The sequence below is a fragment of the Nyctereutes procyonoides genome, unplaced genomic scaffold (genome assembly GCF_905146905.1).
Source record: "Nyctereutes procyonoides isolate TBG_1078 unplaced genomic scaffold, NYPRO_anot_genome, whole genome shotgun sequence".
NCBI lineage: Eukaryota > Metazoa > Chordata > Mammalia > Carnivora > Canidae > Nyctereutes > Nyctereutes procyonoides.
In genome coordinates, this window is record NW_026575146.1 from 16,038,585 (window position 1) to 16,064,878 (window position 26,294).

General features: G+C 43.0%; 1 protein-coding gene across 3 annotated transcripts in view; it reads right to left on the reverse strand.

The window, feature by feature from the left end:
* The window catches only part of AGPAT4 (1-acylglycerol-3-phosphate O-acyltransferase 4), a 127,993-nt gene that overhangs the window by 85,071 nt on the left and 16,628 nt on the right, over positions 1–26,294 (reverse strand). For 2 of the 3 annotated variants that reach the window (XM_055310601.1, XM_055310600.1), the window contains exon 2: positions 5,318–5,582. The exons of the other annotated variant lie outside the window; for it this stretch is intronic. In XM_055310601.1, the coding sequence (XP_055166576.1) occupies positions 5,318–5,495 (178 nt within the window). In that variant the 5' untranslated portion in view covers positions 5,496–5,582. The remainder of the gene's footprint in view (positions 1–5,317; positions 5,583–26,294) is intronic. 3 annotated transcript variants of the gene reach the window in all.

Sequence of the window (26,294 nt, forward strand, 5' to 3'; positions counted from 1 at the left end):
GGGCTTTGGGATTATCTTATGTCTTTCTGACGTCCTGGAGGAGAAACTTGTGGCAAGTGAAGGAGTCAAACCTATTCACAACTAAAGAGAGTGAAAAATCAGTTGGACTGAGATGAGAAAAGCAGCCCTGCCATTAATCAGGCTGGGAAGAGAGATGGATCAAGCCCACTGCCAAGGTAACAGGACATTTCTTTCTCCCCAAGGTCATGTTGGAAAAGGTTACAGCGACCCCTTTTTTGATGGATCGTGCTCTTACACGTGCTGGCTGGGTGAAGAATCTGCTTTCTCTCAGGGGGATGGAGCTGCCTCCCTGTCAACATGGTCTTCAATTTCACCCTTGTCCCTGGAATTCAATGCCTTGGGATGCAGAGTTCCTTAGGCATCTCGGAGCTTCCATCCTACCTGCATGCATGTCCCTTCATTGAGGCTGTTCTGACAAGACACGGAGCCCTGATCCTTCCAGAGAGGAACACACACTGATTTCTGCCAAGCTCACCATACAGCTGAGCCCCGCTTCTCAGCTCACAACTCTAAAGTGACTTATATGTCCTGGAGTCCATTGCAAATGTGCATTATTATTACAGCAGGAAAACTAACATCTCTTTCAAGGTAGGACACATGGGTGGTGTTGTAGGTGGGGATCAAGAGTTTGCTTCTCTCTTCATGCTCAACTACTGCCTGCTACTAATAAAGTGGCTGATAACCAAGACCCCCTGGAGCAGCAGGGGTGGTAAGGCAGGAGGAAACATCTCCCCAAGTGTAAAAACAAAAAAAAAATCTAAAGCTGTTATTAGAAGAATCTTGGAATCTTGGACAATTACCCTCTCCCATCCCCTTTATTCTAACTACTCCTTGATTTGAAGTTACCTATCCAAGTAGTTAACTGCCATAATAGGAAGAAAGAAGAGGTAGGCCATAAGCAGGAAGCCACGGTGTCTTCTTTTGTAGCTTGGGAGTCCAAATGCTGCCTGCCCTTGGCCCCCATGTGGCCTGGACCCTGGAGCTGTGCATCAGACCGACATTGAGTATCACATGCCATGAGTATCACAGTCCGGTGGAATTAGATGGGGAGGCCCAACCAGACAGAACTAGTTAGCAGCAGCAGGGACTTTGGCAGCAAGGCACCAGGGCGGGAGGGGGGGCAAGGGGGCAGGGAGGGGGAGGGGTGTCTCCATTTTGTTTCCTGCTACCAGCCTTGCTAGATCATTCAGATCACCTGTAATCCTCCCTGACACCCCACCCCCTTCTAAAAAAACTCTACCACTAATAGGTTCTTTTCATCTTTCTGGGTTTTGGGGGGTTTTTTAACCTGCAGTGTCAGAGGGGAAGAAAAACAAGCCAGCCAGCCTTGGCCACCTTTCCCTAGATATTAAAAGGCACATCCTGTGGGAAGGAAAGGTAATTTCAATTCCACTCCTTGGCCGGCTTCCTGTCACTTTCTTCCTGCTCCACCCCTTGCAGAGCTGGCTCCACCCTCTCTGACCTCACTCATCCATCCTCCTGTCTTGGCCTTTCCTGCCTACAAATCCAGGCAAAAGTAGAGTAAAACAATCATCCCAAACCCAGCCACCCAGATTAAATACACTTTCAAATTGCTATTCCTGATGTGGGTCCTGGCCCCCAGAATGAAGCTCCCTGTGCCATGCATCTTGGGGGCAACAGTGCGTTCTTGGTTGCATTTTGCCTCTACCTGTCATTCACCTGTAGCCTTTTGCACACGGGCTTCACCACACCAGGGCTGCTGGCTGCTTTGGATCTACCTGGTACAACACCAAGCTCTTAACAAACGTTTAAAGAGAAGGGGATGAAGACAGAGCTCTATTAGCAAAAAAGTGAACAGGAGAGAGGGGGATCTGAATCTCCAGGAAATTACTTATTCTCCCTTTTTTCTTAAAGTATCAGCGCCAAGTGATGGCTCTGGCTGATTTTGTAAACTTTACAGTGATTCATACGCCAGAAGACACAATTAAACCCCACACACAGTTTTCATCTCAACTGGGAAAGAAGAAGAGGAGGGTGAAGGCCACAGAAGGAGCCTGACCGTCTCCTCCTCCAAGGTGCGGAGGAGCCCATGACCTGTCGCCTGTGACCATCAATGGCCAGCAGTCTGTCTGTTCCAGGTCCTCTGCTGTTGCTGTGAGGCACTTGGGGAGGGGCGGGGGTGGGGGAGTAAGAAAATCTACCACTTGTAGAGAGCAAGTGAAAGGAGAAAGAGGAGAGGGCGCCTGGGTGGCTCAGTCGGTGAAGCATCTGCCTTGGGCTCAGGTCATGATCTCAAGGTCTTGGGATCGAGTCCTGTACTGGGCTCCCTGCTCAGCGGGGAGTCTGCTTCTCCCTCTACCTCTCCCCTTACTCATACTCTCTCTCTCTGTCTCTCTCTTTCTCTCTGTCTCTCTCTCTGTCTCTCTCTCAAATAAATAAATTAGAAAGAGAAGGAGAACAGCTTTGCTCTGCAGCACATGCTAGGGTACCAGGGATGGAGAACCTGGGAAAGGGAGGAGCCCCAAATTTGTACCGGACTCACCACAATGAGGTGCCCACAAGCAGGGCCCAGGCTGCATCATGCTCCCCTGCTACCACAGGCTCTTTTCCTAGGAGCCAGGACTGCTCCTTCCCTTCTCTATGCACATGTATAAAACAGCTCTGTTTCTGCTCAGCTGACAGCCCGTGGAAGCTCCCCTCTGGGACTGTAGACCCAGAACAGTGTGCATGTACCTGACCGAGCTGCACACGGATGGATGCGCTGCCTTTCCCTGAGCCCGCCCGTCCTTCTGTGCGACCCGAGCGGGCAAATGCCAGTTGTTGTGGATGGTTAGTTCCTGAATTTCATTTGGAATTATTCTAGAATAACTTAATCGGTGTGTGACGGGTAAAAATCCATTTTGCTTTCCGAATTTGTTACCCATCTTAATTTCCCCCAGAAACAAGTAGGCTAAAGCACCCTCAGAAGAATTTGACATTTTCCTGCCATAACCTCGGTACGTCTTCATTTACCTACGACAAGCAAAATATGGTACTGTTAGGAACGCACATCTCAAATTCTACCTCTTACTTCTTGACTCCAAATGAGAAACCCGATTCTGAACCAGCTGCTTGAAACTCAGTTAAGGGTTACGACAGGGCAAACAGACATGATTTCAAATTGCAAACTGACAGGCTTTGGAATCTCATAGGTGTATGAGAATCATATAAATATGGGTTCCAATGAAAAGTGCAATCAGCATTGCTTTGTTTAATTTAGATTTTGTTTAAGTAGATACCTATTACTACAGTACAAAAAGACATGTAAAATCATAAGGTAAATCTCTGACAATCAAGACCTTCCCTTGATTATGCAAATTCTTCTCTCTTCAAACAGCTCCAATTCAGGCTCAGGCCATCTCCTACTAGCTCTGCCCTGCTCTGACAAGTCATCCCTTTTCTAGATGCCTAAGTACCACAGACCAGTGTGAGATTAAAATGTATGACAAGGAATCTTGCATTACGTACTATTGCATTGAGGGGTACTGCACCCAATATGCTATAGATACATGAATGACGATATTTTTTTCAGTTATGAATTGCCTTTATGATCTTAGGAATATTTTCAAGATATATTTAGGTAAAACACACTAATATAAGACAGAGTGGAGGGGTGCCTGGTGGCTCAGATGGTTGGATGTCTGCCTTCTTCAGCTCAGGTCATGATCTCAGGGTCCTGGGATCCAGCCCCATGTTAGGCTCTCTGCTCAGGGAGGTGTCCGTTTCCCCCTCTCCCTCTGCCTCTCCCTCTGCTTGTGCTCTGTCTCTGTCTCTCTCTCTCTCTCTCAAATGAATAAATACAAAATCTTAAAAAAAAAAAAAAGACATAGTTGGTGCAGCACTGACACCATATTAGAAATAGTATCGGACATATATGCAAGTCCTGAGCTGGGGAAAGAAATCATGAATAAAGATGTTTTTATCATTTTTTTTCTCTCAAGTTAGTATTTTAGGGTTTAAAAAATAACTGATTAGATCAGTAGTAATCCATTTGGATAATTGTATGCAGCTTGTATTGTTGTGATTCAAATTCAAATTTGATTGCTTCATTTAAAGGGTTTCAGAAAGATACCAATAATTTTGGACTCGGCATAATCTAACAGAGCTGAGATTTTTAAATTGCTTGATTTGGAAGAGCTCGTACTTTTAAATATATTCACACCCATATATATAATTGGTAATGATATACTGCATTCTCTACTGTTGAGAATAGGTACAGATTAAAGGTCAATCCACAATAAGACTCATCTCGAGGCATTCCCAATATTTTGATTTATCCCTTTTCATTTCAATTTTGAAATTCAGGCCAGTGGAAATAGTCACGTTTAAAATAGTCTAGTATAATCAAACACACACACAAACACACAAATCCGTGTATGTAAAACTGGAGAAATCTAAACAAGGCTGGTGGATTGTGTGAGCATTGGTTTTCTTGTTGGGATATTACACTATACTAATACAAGAGGCTCCCTGCCACTGGGGAAAACTGGCTTAAGAGTATATGGGGGCTCTCTGCATTACTTCTTACAATCCCTACGTACATCTATAATTATCTGAAAATAAAAAGCTAAAGAAAAGATGCAAGAAAGAGAGCAGCATATTATACTGTCATTTCATTTTAAAACATATGATTATGTATTATGCATCTAGACATGTACACAGAGACTCACCTGCATTCATGTCCACACATAAGAGCCAAACATACAGATATATTCCCTCGCAGAAGCATCATACAGATACACACATATATATGCTATTTCCATAAGGGCAACTAAGAAATCATTAATGCTGATGGCTCCAGAGGAAGAAAACTGCAGAAACAGAGCCAGAATGCCCGTTTACTTTCCACGAGATACCCTAGCATGCCTGTTGAACCGAATTGTGTGCTACTGACATTACCCATCCAAAAAAAAATTTTTTTTAAGAGTGTGAACAAAACAGCCATTTCAAACCTAAAACAAACCATGAAAGACTTCTAACTCTGGGAAACAAACAAAGGATTGAAGAAGGGGGGGTGGGTGGGGGATGGGGTAACTGGGTGATGGGCACTGAGGAGGGCGCTTGATGGGATGAGCATTGGATGTTATACTATATGTTGGCAAATTGACTTTAAACTTAAAAAATGTAAACAAATTTTTTTTAATCTGCTATAAACGAAAAGAAAACAAATTAAGAGAAAAGAACAAAAAGCAGCTGAGGACACAGTGCAAGCCCAGGGAGCCCCTCGAAGTCCTATTTCTCCCCCCTCCCCGCACCAGTGAGGATGCAAATAGAGAGAATACGCAAAAACTCTTACGGCTGGAGACACAGTAAGATAGTCGGCAGTTGATCTTTCTGAAGAGCTGCTTGTTAATTGGCCAGAGAAGGAGAGTGAAGAGCTGAATGGTGTTTATTATTAGCCCCGAGGCGATAAACACGTAACAGAAGACGAGATGGCACAGGAATTGAGACTTCAGCAACCCGACGAGGTCCATGGTGTGTGGTTGCTTTTATTCAAACAAATAAATACTCGCAGGAGAATACTTCCAGAGGAGAAAACAGTCCGGCACCCGGGAAAGTGTCTAAAAACACAAACCAATGTTACGTGTTACCAAAGATCATATGTGCTTTTAGAGTCAGGGAAAAAAAAAAAAAAACCACAACTCTTAAAAATATACTCTTAAGATTAAACACATTGTGCATGAGCTGATTTATTTTTATTCAGCATTTACATAGTGCTGACTTATGGCACAGGTTCAACCCTTTAAAATTAATAGTTTTTTTCATGGTCCTAACTCCCTCCGAGGTAGGGCTAGTATCACAGAGGAGGAGCCCAAGGTCCTGAGAGGTCAAGCAACTAGGCCGGGATTCCACAGCTTCTACAGCTCTGAGGTGGCTGAGCTGGCTTGAGTCCTCAGGCTCAGCCACTGTGCCAGCTCCCCTCTCTGGGGCTCACAGCAGAAGCTGTTTCTGGGCCTTCCCTCCTGTTCCCATCTCTGCCTGAACACTCACCCTCCCCACTCCACATCTCATCTTCTAGATCCTGCTCCGATGACCTCTCTTCTGGCAAGCCTGGCCTGCGTGAGATCAAGGACATCCCTGGCTTGGGCTCTACTTCCCAAAGCACCTGTACTCGGTGCCATGTAGTACCCTCTGCTGGTACTCGTTCAATCATTTGCCTTCCTCCACTACCCTGTCACTTCTCCCAAGTACACGATTACCTTGAAAATCATCATTTTCTCCCCAGCAATTGCACAGAGTTGGAGCTTGATTTAAAATATATATATTTATGGAACAATTCAATGTAAGTGGACAAGGTATGGGCTTTAGGATATAAGTAAATACGAATAAGCAACTATGAAGGCAAAAGAACCACCACCATCACACCCCTGGTGATGTGTGCACGCACACATGCACACACACTTTTCTAAAGTCAGAAAGAAACTCAAAACATCCATAGCAACCAGACTCAAAGGCTGGTAGTCAGTCTTCAACCCCAAAATGGCATAATGATATGACTTAATGGTGGGGCAAATAAAGCCATGGAAGAAGAGCGTAAAGGCAGGAGGCTCAAATACTGTGATGGGAAAAATAAATACAGCTGGGGCAGCCATGCACAGCAGACTGGTACTCCTGGAGGCAGACTTTCACTGCAAGTTTCCTCTACCGGTGATAGCTGAGAAACCCAAGACTTCATTACAATCTTTATTCATAACAGCAATGAATCTATATAGTCATTTCATATCTATTATACCATTTTAGGCCTCTCATGAGTCTAATGAGATGAGTATTATTATTATCCCATTTTTCAGAATAAGAAACTGAGATGACTCACAGGCTGGGTGATTTGCTTACGGTCGTCACAGCTCATAACTAATCATAGCACTCAGTCTTATCCTAAGTTCTCTCTCACGCACCTGCTTGGGTTGCTTTGGTTCTGGGGTGTGAGCTGGGGGTGTCCTGTTGGGCTTGTGCAGAGCAGCCCAGAGATGACCCCAAACGCAAAAAACAGTGCAGCCTTTGGTGAGGTTCAGAATCACAAGCTATGCTCAGAGCAGAGAATGCCACCTAGATTGATTTTGAGGATAGTCTTGGGCAGGAGAACAGACATGAGGTGTGTTTTCCAGAATGTTTACACTAGTTTAGACAATCTGGAAGGTACCCCATACTTCCACATGGTTTCCATAAATTTCTGATGGGTGGAAATGAAAAGTAACCCTGAGCCTGCTTTCTCTAGAGTTAGCTAAGACACCCCACTCTCCCAGAAGCCCTGCTGTATGGCACAAAGCCAGGACTCTGCAAAGACGGGTGCACCACATTCTGACCTTTCTCGGGCAGCATTTCCCACAGATGTCTCCATCTCCTTAGGACACACCCTGTTCCAACATACTCAGTCTCTCTCTAATTAAGCTGGCACCCCACTCTCCATGCACTTGACTTCTGGGAGCCACATAAAGAGGAGAGATGTACATTGGTTTACAGTTTGGCAGCAGTTATAGGATGATGTTGAATATTCATGCGTTTTCTTCACTGTCCCTAGATTAGCCACTAAAAGCTTCCGTACAATCTGGCCAGAAGAAGGATGATTCTTCACTAGGATTCTGGGATCTAGTATTTGTGGAGTATTTGGCAAATCCTTTGCTATGCTGACTTAACACTAAGAAAAGGAAGTCAACTGACATTGGAAATGCAGAGGATGAAATGCTGCCTTCCTCACTTCCCAGTCAGTGGTAAGGCATTTCAAAAAAAAAAATGTAAGATTCTTTTTCCTTGTAAAAGACAAGGGACCATCATGCCCCTGAGTAAAACCCTCACTAGTACTGCAGGGAGCAGGGGTCTAATGCAATACTGGTGATGCATAAGGGGATCTCAGGCAGGCGGGCTTTGGGTGGTTTGGTTCTGCCCACATGTCCTCAAATTCCCTTCCTAGACTGGTGCGGTGGCTGAATGTGGGTTTGGTTGTCTGGGTGTGAAGTCCTGCTGCAACTCTTCGTGTCATGTATCTTCAGATAAATAACTCTTTGGAATCTCAGTTTCTTTATCTATAAAGAGGGATCAAAATTCCCAGAAGACTACTGCTTTTCTTTCTTTCTTTCTTTCTTTCTTTCTTTCTTTCTTTCTTTCTTTCTTTCTTCTTTTCTTTTCTTTCTTTCTCTTTCTTTCTTTTCTTTCTTTCTTTCTTTCTTTCTTTCTTTCTTTCTTTCTTTCTTTCCTTCTTTCTTTCAACTTAAACTGAATTCTCAAATGTCTGGGCAAGAGCAAAAAACAAGACTAGCCAAGGAATTGCCTGAAGATCAAGGTTAGCATTGCCATGATTCTGTTAAGCAATTTTACTGACCTAGTCTTAGGACTGATTAGACCCGAGGCTAATTTTTTTACAGAGGTGTCTAGTGGGTGAATATGTATCATGTGTCTTAAGTTTATTCCAGATGGAAGTCTGGGGGACCACCCTACCCATAATGAATAAAGAAGAGCTTTTTCCTGAATGTGGTAATCAGCAAATTTAGTGCCATACTGAGAAGACATGGTATAAAGATCTTTCTAGTGATGAAAGCAGGGAAAGTGAAAATATATTAAAATACTTTGCGTGTTTTCCTTTCAGATTTGTGACTACCTAGAATGTTAGGGAGGGAACCTTTCCAGCAAACTCACTCTAGTAGTTTATGTGAAGCAAGGAAATGGCAAAGAATTTTCTTTCTCAGCTGATGAGAGCAAATTTATGTAGTTTGTAAATCAACAATTAACTGTGAAGCTGTTGCCCTGTCATATTTCTGTAACAAAAAAAATTGTTTTAAGATTTTATTTATTTATGAGAGACACACACAGAGAGAGAGGCAGAGACATAGGCAGAGGGAGAAGCAGGCTCCATGCAGGGAGCCCAATGTGGGACTCGATCCCGGGACTCCAGGATCATGCCCTGAGCAGAACGAAGGCACACGATTAACTGCTGAGCCACCCAGGGGTCCCACAAAAAATATTTCTTTATCATCAAGAGCAACAGTGAAGGACCTAGGTGCCTGAAAACCAAAAACTTCTATTGCCCATTGTCTGCTCCGGTCACTTGCACAATGAGGAGTAGTGGCCTGTGCCTCGGGAGTTCCCAAGTGGCCTTTAACCCCCCTGCCCTCCCTTCCCAGCACCACTCACCCACAGGCCCAGAAAGCTGACTCCAGGCACGTGAGGAGCAGAATTCAAGACAAATCTGGCTGGGCATTCCCTCAGCATGTTTACACAGTGAAATCCAGCTGCAAGTGACCAATACAGGTCATGTTTCAGGAGAGGACAGAGGGAAGAAGTGACATGACTGGGGCTGAAACACGAGCTGGCTGAGGATGAGAACAGACGCAGGGGTCTTGGCAGATACCGAAGCCCAGACCAATCACAATCCACTGAACGAGACTGACATATAAGGAAGAACTGCATGTATGAAGATGTTGTAAAGAGAAAGCATAGAGCACAGGAAAAATGCCAGAAAACCCAATCTGTACACATCATTTGAATTTTTCAGAAGGTCGAGTCTGACCCATGAGCTCAATATACATCACCTGAAAATTACTGAACCAGCATTTTAAATATAGACGAAAAGCTCCTGTCACCAGGAATTGTAATAGGTTCAAGGAGAATAGGCTACTCCAAATTACCTTTATTTCCCAGCTACTAATGTTTAGTAGATTTTGAATTTAGCTCATCATTTGACAAAGTCTCTGGCAGTCCTTGAGGACACATTATCGCCCGTCAGTCTGTTAAATTGGTTCACAGCTATTTGAAAAGCTGTCATTAATATTGGAAGGGGCTTCTTATTCAATGGGAGGAGTCTCCCTATGTACCACCAGAACCTAAAAGGTTGTCCATACAAGGATGGGAGAGACCTAGGGGTTACACACATAGAGGATGCCGAATGACCATGAACCAGCTGGATAACAGAGCCATTAAACCAGCTCGTACAGGCCTTTGAAGAATATTAGAACACACTGAGTGAAAAATGCTAGCAAAGAAGCAGGATTCCGATGTGTAAAATAATAACGTGCATATTTATATCACTCACATCTCCATCTATTTCTAGATTCATGGCCATCTATTAATAGTGGCTAATTTTTGGTGGATGAAATATGGTGGTTTCTTTTTTCTCCCCTGTTCTATTATTCTTTTTCTATAATGAGAATGAGATCGCCCCCTTCCCGGGGAAGAGGAGTGGATGCACGGTTCCCGGTGGGCCGTGCGGTTGGGTGCGGTCCCACGATGGAGGTGAGAAACCCGCAGGTGGCTGCTGGAGAACACGGATGCTGCTCGCAGACTTGATGAGAAGGGACCGGAGGGCTGGCACCCCCTGTCAGGCGAGCACAAAGGGGATAATCCAGCCCCTGAGCAAGGGCCTAGAGAAATTCTGCAACGTGGAGGTCCCGGAGGCCCCCTTGCAGGCAAGCACCGGGGCTTGGGAGGGGTGATACAGCACCGGGGTCAGAGACCAGGAAAGTCTAAGGGGACCTCTCGAGTCAGGCAGCTCTGGCTCCACGCTCAGCCGCTTGACAGCTACGGAAGTCACTTCCTTGTCCGTGAAACCGGAGCAGCGCCTTTAACATGAGGTTGCTGTGCGGATCAAGTATGAAAAAGCATTTGAAACACTCAGCAGAATGCCCGGAGCGCAGGGAGCACCCAGATAATGAGAGCACCCAGATAATGGGAGCACGTTTGTATCCTTGCAGGAAAATCAAGAGGCAAAGGGAAGCAGCTCAGCTCTCTGACTTTGGCATTTCTGGGGAAGCAGTGAGCCAGAAACCCACTCGGTTTGCCTTCTCGCTCCCCATCTAGAGCCTGACATTTCCTTTCATTTACCTTCAAGCCTGTTAAGACATTGCCTCCCCCATTTGTTTTCGTTCTAACCTCCCCTTTTCCACGAGTGACTCAGAAAGGGGAAACGATGCGGCCACAGAAGCTCATGTTTTTTTTGCCTTCTAACCTGTGGAATAATCGTTCCCAGCGTGGGGATGAAGGGGTGGACCCCCGCGGAAGAGAGGGTGCCAGGCAGCGGAGGGCCACCCCCACGCCGCGTCTCTAGCCTGGGAGCCAGCGGACCCCAGGAGCAGCCGTGCACACAGCAGCCCGGCCCGGCTCCCGGGAGTCCTGAAGCGGGCTCTGTGTGGTCAAGCAGATGGCACCATATGCTGCCCAGCCTCCGTCAGTGGAAACATAAGCAAATAAAGAAAGCTCGGAATGTCCCCACGAGAGAATTCAAACGGCCTCCTCCTCTAAATAGACCCGGAGAGCTTCCACGTACAGCATTCAATTAGGCTAACAAACAGGAGAACCTTCGTTAATTAAGACTTACATATTCGGCCTTAGTCAATATTCTGGAACTATTAAACAAGCAGGAACTCCAGTCACCCTCAGGAAAAGAGAAATGGGATTAGCTCCTTTGCTAGATTCTTTCTTTCTTTCTTTCTTTCTTTCTTTCTTTCTTTCTTTCTTTCTTTCTTTCTTTCAGATTTATAATTTATTTATTCATGAGAGACACAGAGAGAGAGGCAGAGGGGGAAGCAGGCTCCCTGGGGGAGGGGGGAACGCAATGCGGGATTTGATCCCAGGACCCCAGGATCACGACCTGAGCCGAAGGCAGACGCTCAACCACGGAGCCACCCAGGTGCCCCGCTAGCTTGTTTCTAAAGGTTTGGCTTGTTTGTTTGTTACGTTTACCTTTACAGCACTGAACCAGGTCAGGGTTTTAGAAGAAGCAAAACTTTCTCCCAAAGAAATCAGTCCAAGTGGGAACTGCTAAAAAAATACCCAGGACCAACTTAGTATCATCATCGAAATCACAACAACCCCTTATTTGGGCTCTTTTATTTTATTTATTTATTTATTTATTTATTTATTTATTTATTTATTTATTATTTTTAAAGATTCCATTCATCCATTCATGAAAGATACAGAGAGAGAGAGGCAGAGAGAGAAGCAGGCTCCATGCAGGGAGCCCGATTTGGGACTTGATCCCAAGACTTCAGGATTATGCTGTGGGCCGAAGGCAGGTGTGTAGGCGCTAAACTGCTGAGCCACCCAGGGATCGCCTATATGGGCTCTTTTAACTCCAAACACTAGAAGAGGTCACAACACAGAAAGGAGAGAAAAGAAATGGAAATACTAAGCAAACAAACAAAATTCGATTTTTTTTTTTTACCTTCCAAACTAAAATAATAAGACTCCATTATCAAAGAGATGAGGTCACGTGGGACTCCCAGCCTCAGTGTGAGAACAACCACTCAGGCTTTTTTGACTGACTTAAACATCTTCACACCACTCAATCTTGGAACCCAGCTTCTGAGAAAACTCTCTTAAGGACAAAATTAACTTTTAGAAAATTCTCTCTGCACGAAGATACTCAGCAAGCATTATTTCTAAGCACCTAAAATTAGAAACTGCTTACATTTCTAACATGAGGAAACAATGAAGTGAATTATGGGAAACCCACACGATTGAATAAGTATCACTCTAATAGGTTTGTAGTAAAATGAAGATATTTTCAAAACTATATTTATGAGTTAAAGGGCCCCAAATCACACATATCTATATATATATATACACACACACATATATAAATAATAATCACAACTTTAAAATCAAGTATAGAAAAAGTACTGGAAGCAAAGAAAGCCTTATGAAAACACTAGTAACAGTTGTCTTTGTCTATACACACACACACACACACACACACACACACACACACAGTGCCCCACACACCTAGACAAGTCAGCCAACCTGGAGTCTGGGCTTGGCCTGACTTCTGCTATAGCATCTTCTTCCTTAGGAAGAAACAGGAGGTGAGCTCTATGATCCCCTACAAATCAATAAGTCTCTGATTCCAATACAGAAAACCGATGCCCTCACACACCAGTTTCCTGTTAATGCAGCGGGGGTCTCCTAGGGAGTGATTAAGGGGATCCAGCTCCTTCTCTCATCCTTTGCTCGAGTGTAAGAGGGGGCTCTCAAAGGGGAACGGGTAACCAGATGAAAAGGAAAGGCAAACTCTAGGGATTGATTGGCAGAGAATAGTACAGACAAAGCGAACGTGGGGCTAGCTGGTGAAACTTTTTTTAAAAGATTTTATTTATTTATTCAGGAGACACACACAGAGAGAGGCAGAGACACAGGCAGAGGGAGAAGCAGGTGCTCCATAGGGAGCCCGATGTGGGACTCGATCCCAGGCCCCCAGGATCACAACCTGAGCCAAAGGCAGACCCTCAACCACTGAGCCATCCAGGCGTCCTGGCTGGTGAATTTTGCCTCTGGACCAGTATTCTCATCAGCAGGGCAGAGAATGCCCTAGGGCTAGTGGTGGCCCCAGAGGAAAGGGGCAGCGATGCAGTCTCAGGGGAAATGAGCGAGGTGTGCTCTACTCTTAGAACATTCGGATTCTGGCTTCTTCATTGGATTGAATGAATTTAGCAGAAATCTCCAAGAGGGCAGCAGCTAACTCATGGAAGCCTGAGGCAGCCACTTAACACGTTAGTCCTGACAAACGAGGATAAATTTAGTTTTTGGATTCCTGTGAGTTAGACTGGCCCAAGGCCCAAAAACAAAACAGGAAAGAAAGTGTTCTAGACCGAATTTAACGGTCTCTGGGACCATCTCTAACTAAAATAGTCCTCAATTAAAAAATCATCCTCACATAATGGCTTGGCAGAGGCCTCTTAAAATTAGCTTATGTTAAAATTTGATGGACCAGTCTTCTGTCCAATATCCCTGTACCGTACATGATGTCCATTAAAACGAACCAAGCTCCGAAGAAGTCATAAATCATACTCAACACTTTCATTACGCCCTCTGATAAATAACCCTGCGCCTCTCCCTCCAAAGTCTAATTTTAGGATGATAAAAACCTAAGTCTATAGAAAATCGAGGCTTCTAAGTTTATATTTAATAGCTGGTTCCAAGTAGCTTATATGAGAAAAAGACATTCTGAAGAGCTTTTCTGTCTAACCCAAGGAAACTAAGACTCAGAGGTAAGCACCGATGGATAACCTAGGTGACTTTTTCTGTCATGGGGAAAGAACAAAGATGGAAGGAAATTAAGGCCTTTTGTAGCTGTAACGTGTACAAGACTGAAACATCCAGAGTTAAACAGGAGATTTTCTGAGTAGTAACTGGTGCAACAGGATCAGCACATGAATGTTTCACACACCAACATTCACTGTCACAAAAGCCCACCATGGAAGGTACTGTTACCCCCATTGTACAGATGAGGAAACGGGTTAGTTAGACTAAGTAGCACGCAAAGGTCTAAGAGTGAATAAATGTCTAAAACCCAAGCTCATGCCCTGATTGCTGTTATGCTGCTTTTGACACAGGAAGCTCAACGTGGCTAGATTTCACATGAACTTGGGCCTTCAGAGCACCAGTCCATACTCCAGTTCATGGTCCCATTTCTGACATTGGGGTGATCATGAGTTTTGGGCTACCGCCCTGGCAGTTGGTCCCACACAGCACTCTCAAACAACGTCTGCCATTTCTAAGCCCCAATCCAGCTCCCCACAGTCACAGGACACGGTGGGGGGCTGACCTCACAGCGTTTGTAGACTTGTGTGAACTATTTTGCTGGGTGCTCGGTGGAAAATGCGTGGTTCAATTATGTTCAATCTCTGGAAGTTTCCCCAAAAACCCAGTATCATGAAACCAAAAACTGAAATGAAATGAGGAGAACTAATCTTCCAAATGGGAAAGTACTGACATTCCTGCTTTAAATAAGAATATTCCAATTAATAATGAAAGCTTTTCAAATATAGAAAGAAAGCAGGGCAGATATTTGAATGGAAGATTGTTGGCTCTTCAACTATTGCCACTGTAGGGTGGTGGCCACCAGCCAGCGGTACACCTGTGATGGTAGAAGTGTGTGGAGATGCGTCGAAGCCGGGGAATATTCGGGGCAGTTATCCCCTCGGGTCTCTCCAAGTGGGGAAATGGCCTGGGACCAGCTCTGGGCCTACAGAAGCAGGCGTGAGGCAGATGCAGCACCAGCTGGCACCAAAAACAAAAAAAGAGAGCTTTATTCAGTATACGAACCACCTCCTACTCTAGTCCTACCGTCACCAAGGCAACGTGGTCAGGCCTGCGGTCTTACGGTGCCCACTTCTCTCCTTCCCACACGGGCCGTGACAAGCCGCCTGGCCAACCAGCCAAGGAGAAGCTCTGCGGGCAGACACTGGGTTTAAATCCCCATTTACTGACTGTGTGACCTTGGGCTCCTCATCTCGGCCTCAGTTTCTGTGTCTGTGTAATGGAGGCAATGATCCCCTCCTTCCAGGAACGGTGTGACACTTACATGCATGAATGCATGGAAAGCAAATGTCCGGCTCAGGCTTGCATGGAGGAGCTCCTTGGGACAAGCCAGCCGGCGCTCCCAGGCTGCCTGGAGTGTCTCCTTCTCCTTCAGCTGCTTTGCCTACAACCCCAAACCATCTACCATCTTTTCTTACTAAAACCTCCAGTGTGGTTCTCACAATCAGTTTCTTCTGTTTGTGTTAAGCAACCTCTACACCCAACGTGGGGCTCGAACTTACATATCCTGAGATCAAGAGTTGCATGCTCTAGGACTGAACCATCCAGGCTCCCCTCTTCTGTTTGTTTTAAGAAGATTCCTTGTCTGGACATTTTTCTGACATCCACATGCTCCAGAATGACCCTGAGATGAAGTGATTTGTAAGACCCCCAAAGTCCACTCACGAGTTTTAATTGATTGTGTCCCCCTTCCTATCCTAAGGTAAGATTGTTCAAACTCATTGGTTCTGAGGCTCTCTTCAGTTAGTAATCTATATAAACTGCGTGGATGAAATAAGTTGAACATACAATATGGGTTTTGCTTTTTACATTACTAAAGAGATATAAAAAGTGGTATTGACAAGATCAAGTCTATGGGGATCCCTGGGTGGCGCAGTGGTTTAGCGCCTGCCTTTGGCCCAGGGCGCAATCCTGGAGACCCGGGATCGAATCCCACGTCGGGCTCCCGGTGCATGGAACCTGCTTCTCCCTCTGCCTGTGTCTCTGCCTCTCTCTCTCTCTCTCTCTCTCTCTCTCTCTCTCTGTGTGTGTGTGACTATCATAAATAAATAAATAAATAAAATAAGGAGCCGAGAGTTGTGTTTGTCTGCTTTGGGGATCAAGCACATTACTATGTTCACTGAGCTAAATCCAGTAACTGAACTGGGACTAACTCGTTCTGTGTCCCGGAGCGTGATTTGCCTTTCTAGAAACCAATTTAAAAAAAAAAAAAAAAAAAAGATCAAGTCTATGATCATCTTGGTGCCCTCTGAACACACCAGTATATCCTTGGAGCCTTGCGATGAGAAACTGAGGACACAACTCAGGTATATGGAATATGTTAAGAATAAACAGATAAAAAGTGTGTCTGTATCCACCAGGAAGCAGTTTGCAGGGGGCTGACTTCTGAGCAGAGTGAGGTTGGGACCCATTCTGCTGTGAAGAGACATTGTACTTAGGTCACTAGCAAATCATGGTCCCTAAGTTTTTTTCATAAAATCTGTTCTTTAGGGATGTCATGGTCCCAGGGTCCTGGAATCGAGTCCCATTTCGGGCACCCCACAAGGAGCCTGCTTCTCCCTCTTGCCTATGTCTCTGGCTTTCTCTCTGTGCCTCTCATGAATAAATAAAATCTTAAAAAAAAAAAGATTTTTAAAAAAATTTATTCAAGAGATAGAGTGAAAGAAAGCACAAGCAGGGGGAGCAGCAGGCAGAGAGAGAAGGAGAAGCAGGTTTCCCATTGAGCAGGGAGCCTGATACCGGGCTCTAACCTTTAAGCAAGCTCCAGTTTGGCCAAACAATCCCAAATGGCCTGGGAATGGCCAGACCAGGAAACCATGGGGATGAGTCGTGAACCACCAGAGATAGCTAAACACGTTCTCTGGTACTGAATTTCCAGTAAAGGTGATGAGATCGTATAACTCTCTTCACTCATTCTAGCCTAGCCCACCTAGTCTGTCTGGGTCAACAATTCCATTAAGAGTGCTGACCCTTCGCCATTATGACAGGACAACACTATCTGTGGCCCTGTGAATGGGGCCTGTAGCCAACAAAAGTCACCAGCCTCAGACAAATGGCCAAATTGCCAGTCCTGGGGAAGCTCCAAGCATTATATATGAAGTGATAAAGCCAAGAAGATGTGAAGTGACAGTAGCCAAAGCTTGAAGGTTATGTAACAAACCACATGGCCATTGGATGCTCTTCTACACAACAGCTAACCTGGTGCAAATACAGACTAGGGAGTGCTATATTATAGATTGGGAACTTACCCTGCATTGTCTTGTAGCAACTGGATTGGAGACCTCATGATTCTACCAGTAGTCAAAGACATATGTACAGACAGGGAAGCACCAGCATTGACTCGGGTCTGGGTTTGACTCTTGACCATCCATGTGTCCGCATCAGCGTGGCCACTTGGCCTCCAGGGATGTCAGCTTCCTCTTCTGTCAATTGTCTCTGACAGACTCACCGACCACATAGAAGGGTGGTGGGAGAGTTCAGTGAGGTAAGGGATACACCGGGGCTCTTTCAAGCCCAATTTTATGGCTCAGAAAATGGGAAATGGCTCTGCTTCCCCACATGCCATCAACCACGGTACTTCTGATTCATAGAAACTTCTATGGCATAAATACTCAGGTTTCTCCCCAGGGAGCAGCGCTCCAAGGAAGCACTCTGCTGGCTCTGTCCTTATCAGTGGGGCTCGTTGTGTGGGTTGGGAGATGGCTCAGTGAGGGTCCACTCAGGGGAACTAATTTTGGGTGAAATAAGCCAGTGGCCTTCCTTTCTGTGCCTGAGGCACCAGGATGTGGGCTCTTTCCTCTGGTGGATCCCTCTCTGTCCTCCTCACTGTTCCTTAAGCGCCCTTGATTCTTGAGTTCTTGGAGGCTCTCCTGTTGCCAACTCTTCCTTTTCTGGTAAGGAATATGTGGAAGGTGGGAGATCAATAAAGCTAGACTTTAAATCTTTCATTTCTTTGATTTTCATAAAGGGATGCCAATGAACCCAGGCAATTTCCCTGACTTGATTCATGCATAATGGACCCGAAGAGAGACTTATTAGAAAAGAAATGCACTCAAATGCTTTCCTGACATGAATCATTTATTGAAGACAGAATTGGTGGCTGTGAGGGCCCAAAATAAGTTGACTTACAGTATCCTTGTTTCTAGATAGGTCTGAAATATGACCACAGAATATTGAAACACCCAGACAGGAACAATGCTTTCAGGGTCATTACAGACTGACTATTCCTCGAAAAGTTTCATTAATAACAGCAGTGATGAACCATGAAGCAGGGCCTCCTCTCTCCCCCTTTCTTTTTCTCCTCTTGTCACAAAGCTCAGTAACGGGATCCTTGGTGAAAGCAGTGATGTTCTTTTCAACATCTGTTAAATAGAATCCAGGACAGGTATTCTTGGATCCATGCAAACATTCATTAATCCATCGATAGCTTTATTCATTCATTAGGTTGTCTGTAAAGCTAACTAACTCATTCATCCATTCAGTTAAAAATTCACTGATTCATATGTATCGTTATAACCTTATGCCCTTGCATTAGACTTCAGGGTAAGCACAGGGGATTCTTACCGGGCCCCTCTCTGTGTTTTATGTGGGTCGGTACTATGCTCAATAAACTCCAGCATTTATTGAGTAATATTTCCAGGCCTAGGATGAACCCCTCTCCCATCCACTTCTTACAGAATAAACAGATGCTCAATAAATGTTGATTCAATCTGAACCTGTAGATGACCTAATATAATTTGATCTTAATACCAATAACTCTGAATCATCAAAAGCGAAGTGCAAAAGCAATAGCATGAACTGACAAAGCCCCAAGTTTCTTTTCCATTACAATAAGCAGAGGGCAGATGACCCAACAATTTATTCTCCTTGCAAAAGCCATGCAGATAAGCCTCCATGATTGCTCCCTAAGCCACCACGTTGTGGAACAAGCACAGAATCCTCTTCTACAAATGCTAAAATTGCATGAGGCAATATATCAAACTGACATGAAAATAACTAAAATGAAAGCAAATTACCTATTTAAAATCCCAGCAGGAGAGCTCAGATATTGGTTGGGAACCACAGTGGACTGGGTTTTTTGGTTTGTTTTTAAACAAAGATTCTTCTATTAAAATACAAATCTAAAAAATAAAAATACACAAATTAAATAAAATACAAATTTGATAAAAGTAAAGGAAATTGGGCAGCCCCCGTGGCGCAGCGGTTTAGCGCCGCCTGCAGCCTGGGGTGTGATCCTGGAGACCAGGGATCGAGACCCACATCAGGCTCCCTTCATGGAGCCTGCTTCTCCCTCTGCCTGTGTCTCTGCCTCTCTCTCTCTCTCTCTCTCTCTCTCTCTCTCTCTCTCTCCCCGTGTCTCTATGAATAAATAAATAAAATCTTTAAAAAAAAAGTAAATTATATACTCTCTATGTAAGTCACTTAGCCATAGTCATGGAATATTTTTAAAGATAATTTCCCCCCATTTTAATAATAATTCACATTCATTATATAAAATTTGTAAAGTTCTAAAATGTAGACATTTTAACATCCATAACTGTCATTGGCATTTTGGTTTATTCTTTTAGTCTTTGGTCAATTCAGACCTTTTTTTTTCTTTGCTAGGTACAACCATTGCAAAAGTCTTTTTTTTAATTTTTTTTAAGTCTTTTTGTTTTTAAATATCATTGGGCTCTTAGGTTAAATCAATTTTATATGCCCTTTCCTTAAGCTTTAGTGAGAGCATTTTCAATGTCACAAGATAACTCTTCTAGTACTTATACTGGGTATGTCATAATTATTATCCAGTTGCCTCATTGTTGTAAGCCTAGACATCTTTTTGCCTTTTTAATAATAAATAAAGCATTTTCTTCCGAATTTTTAGTTATTTCCTTAGAATGAATGGGATTTCTGGGTTAAAGGAGCAAATGGTTTAGGGTTTCTGGAAATATCGCCAAATCTGTTTTCAAAAGATTTGTAGTTATTTAAATTCTTCCCAGCAAAATACAAAAATAACCCATTTCATCACCTGTCTATCAACAGTAAGAATTCTCACTTAAGAATAACAAAAACTCACTCTTCATACATTAAATCTCTTGTTGTTTTAATTTCCATTTTTCAGGGTGGCAACTAAAGTTGGATATTTTTTAACATTCATTAAACTATTGCTTTTTCTTCATGACTTGCCTTTTAATTTATTGCCATTTATCTCTTGCCTATTGATTTTCAAGAGCTCTTCATATATTAAATAGAATAACATCTTTCCTATTCCATTTACAGTGAACAATTTTTCCAATTTGTTTGCTCTTATTTTTAGCTCGTTGGAGCTTTAAATCATTTTGAAGTAGTAACTATGATTTCTTTCATAAAGTTTGAGGTAGAAAGTTCATCCTTCTACTCTACTTCTCATCCTGCAGAAAACATGTCACTGTTTTTCCATAACTAATTTCTATTCTTAACTATTTGATCTGAAATTTATTTTTTGTCTATGATAATCTGTGAAGATCTAAGTGGATTTATTTTCAAATATTTAACCAGTTGTATCCAAGACATTTATAGAAAGATCTCTCCTATTCTATTAGTTCATAATACTACAATTCCATCCCTTAAATACCAATAGAGAAGAAATGAACTACGAGGATCAACACTCCAACCACTCATTTTATTGATGAGACATTGGCCAGCTAGAGAGTCAGATGACTGGCCCCATCACTCACGAGGGTAGGGACAAAGCTCTGAGCACTCTTTCTTCCTTTTGCCTGTTCTCCTGGCACTCCCAAAGGATGCTGTTTCCTCCCTCAGAGGCAGCAAATCTTACTGTGTATTACGGACCAGTCTTTACCAATCACGAGTTAAGAGTCCATAGGAAACCAGGAGGCTAGACCTTGGAGCTACATCCATGCCAACAGAATCTCAGTTGAGAATGAGGGAAACCAAGGTGGATACAGAAGCCACTGTCTGGGCCTTACTTTTCCCATTCAAAAAGATCCAAGAAGTACTCCCAATACTTGTAAGGGTCCTACTACCTCTGACATGGTACTTATCTATCTATAGGATGGTTTCTGCAGAAGAAAAAAAAAAAAGCAGAAATGAAGAGTTCAAATTGTAAAAGGACACATTATCAGGACACCTGGGTGGCTGAGCGGTTGAGCGCCTGCCTGCAGTTCAGGGCTGATCCAGGGGTTCTGGGATAGAGTCCCGCATTGGGCTCCCTGCAGGGAGCCTGCTTCTCCCTCTGCCTATATTTCTGCCTTCTGTCTGTGTCTCTCATGAATAAATAAATAAAATATTAAAAAAATAAAAAGGACACATTATCAATTAGAGATTAGGGAATGGAAACCCTAGCACAGCAGGGAGCTTTAGTGTCTTAACTGGTGGATCTCAAGAACCCAGAACAGGGATGCATCCAAGAGTAAAGTGAACAGCAAGGCCTCACAAGGCCTCTGGGCCACTTTCTGCTGAAGGACCAACAGCCTTGGACACAGGAAACTCCAAAGGGAGTCCAAGGACAGAGGGAAACCGCAGGGCATTCTGGGAGTTATGGGCAGCAGCCAGTGATTGAGTTGAGGCCACCAGGTTGGGAGGATTTGCTTTCCAAAGCAGACAGTTCTTTGTTATTTTTGGGAATAATAAAGTTCCACATTGCGAATGCCCAAATTTGTGTTATTCCTTAAGAAACTCAGTGGATTCTGGGACGCCTGGGTGGCTCAGCTATTGAGCGTCTGCCTCTGACTCAGGGTGTGATCTCAAGAGTCCCGGGATCCAGTCCCACATCAGGCTCCCTGTATGGAGCCTGCTTCTTCCTCTGCCTGTGTCTCTGCCTCTCTCTCTCTCTCTGTGTCTCTCATGACTAAACAAATAAAATCTTAAAAAAAAAAAAAAAAAAAAAAAGAAAAAGAAACTCAAAGGATTCTTTGTGCCCTGATTAAACCAGACTTTAATTTTCCCTCTGCTTTTCGGTTAAGAGCTCCTTCAGTGTCAGAGACCAAATATATCATAAGTGAATTATAAATAATTTTGAATTACAAATGAATAAATAAAAAATAAATAACTGATAATAAATGACAAATAAATACAAATAGAAAATAAAATAAATATATTAAAAGGAAGCATCAACAGTTTTGTTTCTTCTAAAAATTCTTTGAGGAAATAATTAAACTGTAACAAAAAGACTTAGGAGGGCCAAGAAAAATGACAATGAGAAAGTATATTTAGTGACAAAAAGATGTTAACAAGATGCATAATCAACATAATCATTTAAGGCAGTCACCAAGTTGTATAAAACAAAAAAAGTGTATCTCATGCTTAGGAAATAGTCTGGGGATGCCTGGGTGGCTCAACGATTAAGTGCCTGCCTTCAGCCCAGGGCATGATCCTGGCGTCCTGGGATCAAGTCCCACATTGGGATCCTTGCATGGAGCCTGTTTCTCCCTCTGCCTATGTCTCTGCCTCTCTCTCTCTCTCTCTCTGTGTCTCTCATGAATAAATAAATAAAACCTTAAAAAAAAAGGAAATAGTCTGGAGGATAAGCCATCAAACTTTTTTAAATTTCTGAAATACTTCAAATACACAAAAGATACAAAATGCTTTACCTCATTGATATTTAGTCCTGTCTGCTTCATGTTTTTTTTAAAAAAAATAACCTATTAGAGATAATTGAAGCCACTTCCCCAATCTGAGGTTGAAATTCATGTGTTTTCTTCTATGTGTCTACTCTTCTACTGTATGTATATATATTCACAGACCATATATAATGTTTTAGTTGTAAAGATGTACATAAATAGTATTTGGATCCTTTGATGATTTTCTTTCTACCTTCACTATTTTTTGAAATTTTGTGCATCCAGTCTAGTTGATTTAAGTGTAGAAAAGTATTCTTTGGTATGACTACACCAAAAATTAATGTATTATCATATTAATGGGCATTTAGGGTATTTCCAGTTTTTTCCTCTATTAGAGACAATGCATTAATGACCAATGGAATTGGAACTACTACGTTAGTTTGATAGCACACCTCCAGCTTTCCCAGATATTAACAAAGTGCTTTTCAAAATGGTTGGACAATTAACACTCCAGAAGGATGTTCTGAGTTAGAGATAATGGAAAATAGTAATTTTCTTCTTTATGCTGGTAAATACTACTGGTAGAAGAGTGATGGGGTAATACACTACCCAAGTAGGGCATATTAAAATACATTGGATAATGTATTTTAGTTTAAAAAAAAAGGGGGATCCCTGGGTGGCGCAGTGGTTTAGCGCCTGCCTTTGGCCCAGGGCGCGATACTGGAGACCTGGGATCGAATCTCACATCGGGCTCCCGGTGCATGGAGCCTGCTTCTCCCTCTGCCTATGTCTCTGCTTCTCTCTCTCTCTCTCTCTCTCTCTCTCTGTGTGACTATCATAAATAAATAAAAATTTAAAAAAAAGAGCTCACACTTTTGCACCACACTTTTTAGATTACTTAAGTATGTCATACATTACTTGGTCCTGACAATGCTGTCTCATTTATCAGTTACCTATTTTATAGTTAAGGACATGGAGGCTCAGGGAAGTTCTATGACTTGCTTAGTTTGGGTCTTCAGTTTCCTTTTCTGTCATTCCCAACAAATCACTTCCCAAGACCATTGGGGGTGAAAAATAAGACAATTGGTTTGAAATTCTACAAAATATTATAAGGCGATTTATAAATGTGCAAATTTCATTGGTTATCTTTTCTCATGGTTATGTCACTCCTCTGCACAGAGTAAGGAATATGGGGGGAAATATATTCTTACAAAACTTGAAGGTAAAAAAAAAAAAAACAAAACAAAAAACTTCAAGGTACCACTTCAACAAGTCCTTTCCACAGACGGAAGTATAGTTTAGCAATGGTTTATTGCTGGGAGACTTACTCCTTTAATCCTTGATCTCAGCTTTATTCAAACAGTAATTTAATTCTTAAAGATCAGTAAATACCGACTTAAACGAAAGAACAAAAAAATGAATTCAATACAGAAAGCAAGTGCTTTTTGGTTTCAGATAACGCTCTTCGCAAGACTTCCTAGTTTCTAAGAAAGCAAATCCTGGCAGAGTGGAGAGCTCTGGAAATATAAAGCCTGAACTCAAAAAAGCTAGTGTCCTAAAACTGTTCAGAAGAAGGCATACACTGAGGCACCTGGCTGGCTCACTCTATAGAGCACGTGACTCTTAATCTCAGGGTGGTGAGTTCATGCCCCATACTGGGCACGAAGCCTACTTGAAATCTAAAAAAAAAAAGTAAATAAAAATAAAACAAACATTCTAAAAAAAAAAAAAAAAAGCACACACTGCTGAACACATCCAACAAACCATCTTTTCTATCTTGAGGGCAGTACACCGGTACATTAGGTTGGACAGGACACAGTCCTGGTTCCCCATCATAAAACCCCATGTAATCACCACTACAGGAACTGAACCAACAGCCTTTCTGATAGTCGTTCCTTCATTCCTTCCCTGTGGTAGGTCATCTATAAAATTCTCCTGCATCAGTTCTCTGATAACATTTTCAGAAAGGCCTGAAGAGCAAAGGGACTTGGATTTGAAGGCTTGAGACTTCTATGCAAAGTATCATTGTTTCCTTAGCCTCCGAAAGATTTTAGGAAGTAAATGAAAAGCCCTGGGCTCTAGGTCCCCAGATGCTGGACAGAGGTACCATATGATCCCCAAATTCTAGTCCTAGGTATGTGCCCCTAAAAGATGAAAACATGAAGTCCATCCAAAACCTGTGTGTGAATGTTCAGAGCAGTACCGCTCATAATAGCTAAAAGATGGAAACAGCCCTAATGTCCACCAACTGATGCAAAGACAAACAAAATTTTGTGTATCCACATAATGAAATATTAGCCACAAAAACAAATGAACTACTGATACATGCAACAAACATAGGTGAACCTCAAAAACATTGCACCAAGTGAAGAAATCAGTCACAGAAAAACACATAATGTGTGGTTCTGTATATGAAATATCGGGAATAGGCAAATTCATAAAGACAGAACATAGACTAGTGGTTGCTCGGGGCTGGAGGGGAGAGGGGTGGGGAGTCATTGCTGATGGGTACGGGTTTCTTTTTTTGAGGTGATGAAATGTCCTAAAAATAGATAGAGGTGATGATTGCACAACTCTGAGTATATCACAAACTACTGAGTTGTACACTTAAATGGGTGGGCTTCATGGTATGAATGCTATCCCATCAAGTTGTTTAAAAAAGTAAAACAAACCCCTTGCCCTACAGATGACAAAACATAAGCATAGTCAGCTTTTAATCTACATGTGATACAATCATACATGTCCTGACATTGTTTAAAAAAAAAAAAAGAAATGGGCAAGTCCTTATAGTGGAAGAAGGCACCCTCCCCTCACCCAGGGAACAGAGCAAGATGGTGGTGCCAAGGTCTGCTGGCATGGCATGAATGCCTACCAGAACACTGTATGGAGGTAAATTGTATCCTCCTAAGCTGGACGATGTCTGTGAAACTGGACTGTAAATAAACGTAGGGTGGGACCTCACATTAGATACGAAGCAAAGCCTGTAGGTAAAGGCTGTAAAGGATATTTACCACCTCTAAGTCTTCTAGTCAGCCTCAAAGAGCAAAGGGGAATCAACCCTAGGCATGCATGCCAACAGAAGCTATTGCCACCCTACAGGAAAATAGGCTTTCTGCTTAAGATCCAGATAAAATCTTCAGTGGGTCAAAGGTTTTGAATACCTGAGTTTGAATACTCTGCTTATGTTCATTACTGCCAATGCTACCCACTACAGTACGTAATAGACGATATTTGCTATAGCAGATTCACCGTGAGGAAATTCAGGTAAAATTCCAGAGCTCAAACAGGCAAGCAAAAGAGATTTTACTAGAGCTATAAGGTCAGCTGCCTTTTAGTGACCAAACAGAGCAGAAGCCAACAAAACTTCCCTGGAGCAGAGCTTGGTGAGGCATGGCTGGTATCTGATGCCTTACCCTGTCCCCCAGGAGCCAACACAGGGCCTGCAAGTAGCTGACACTTATGGAAAGAGTTTGTGAATGAAATTTGGTGAATTGCCAAAAGCTTCACTTAGTTAATGAAATCAGTGGGAAGATAAATAATTGAGTAGAAAAATGGGTTCATCAATCTGCAACATTGAAACCTCTACGTTTTTCGGCTGGAAGACAATTGAGCCAAGATAGAAGTCGAGAATTTATGTTCCTTGTCTGAGAGACTTGCTCTTTCTCCAGTCGGTTGTCAACCTGATCAATCCACAGCATCCAATTCAAA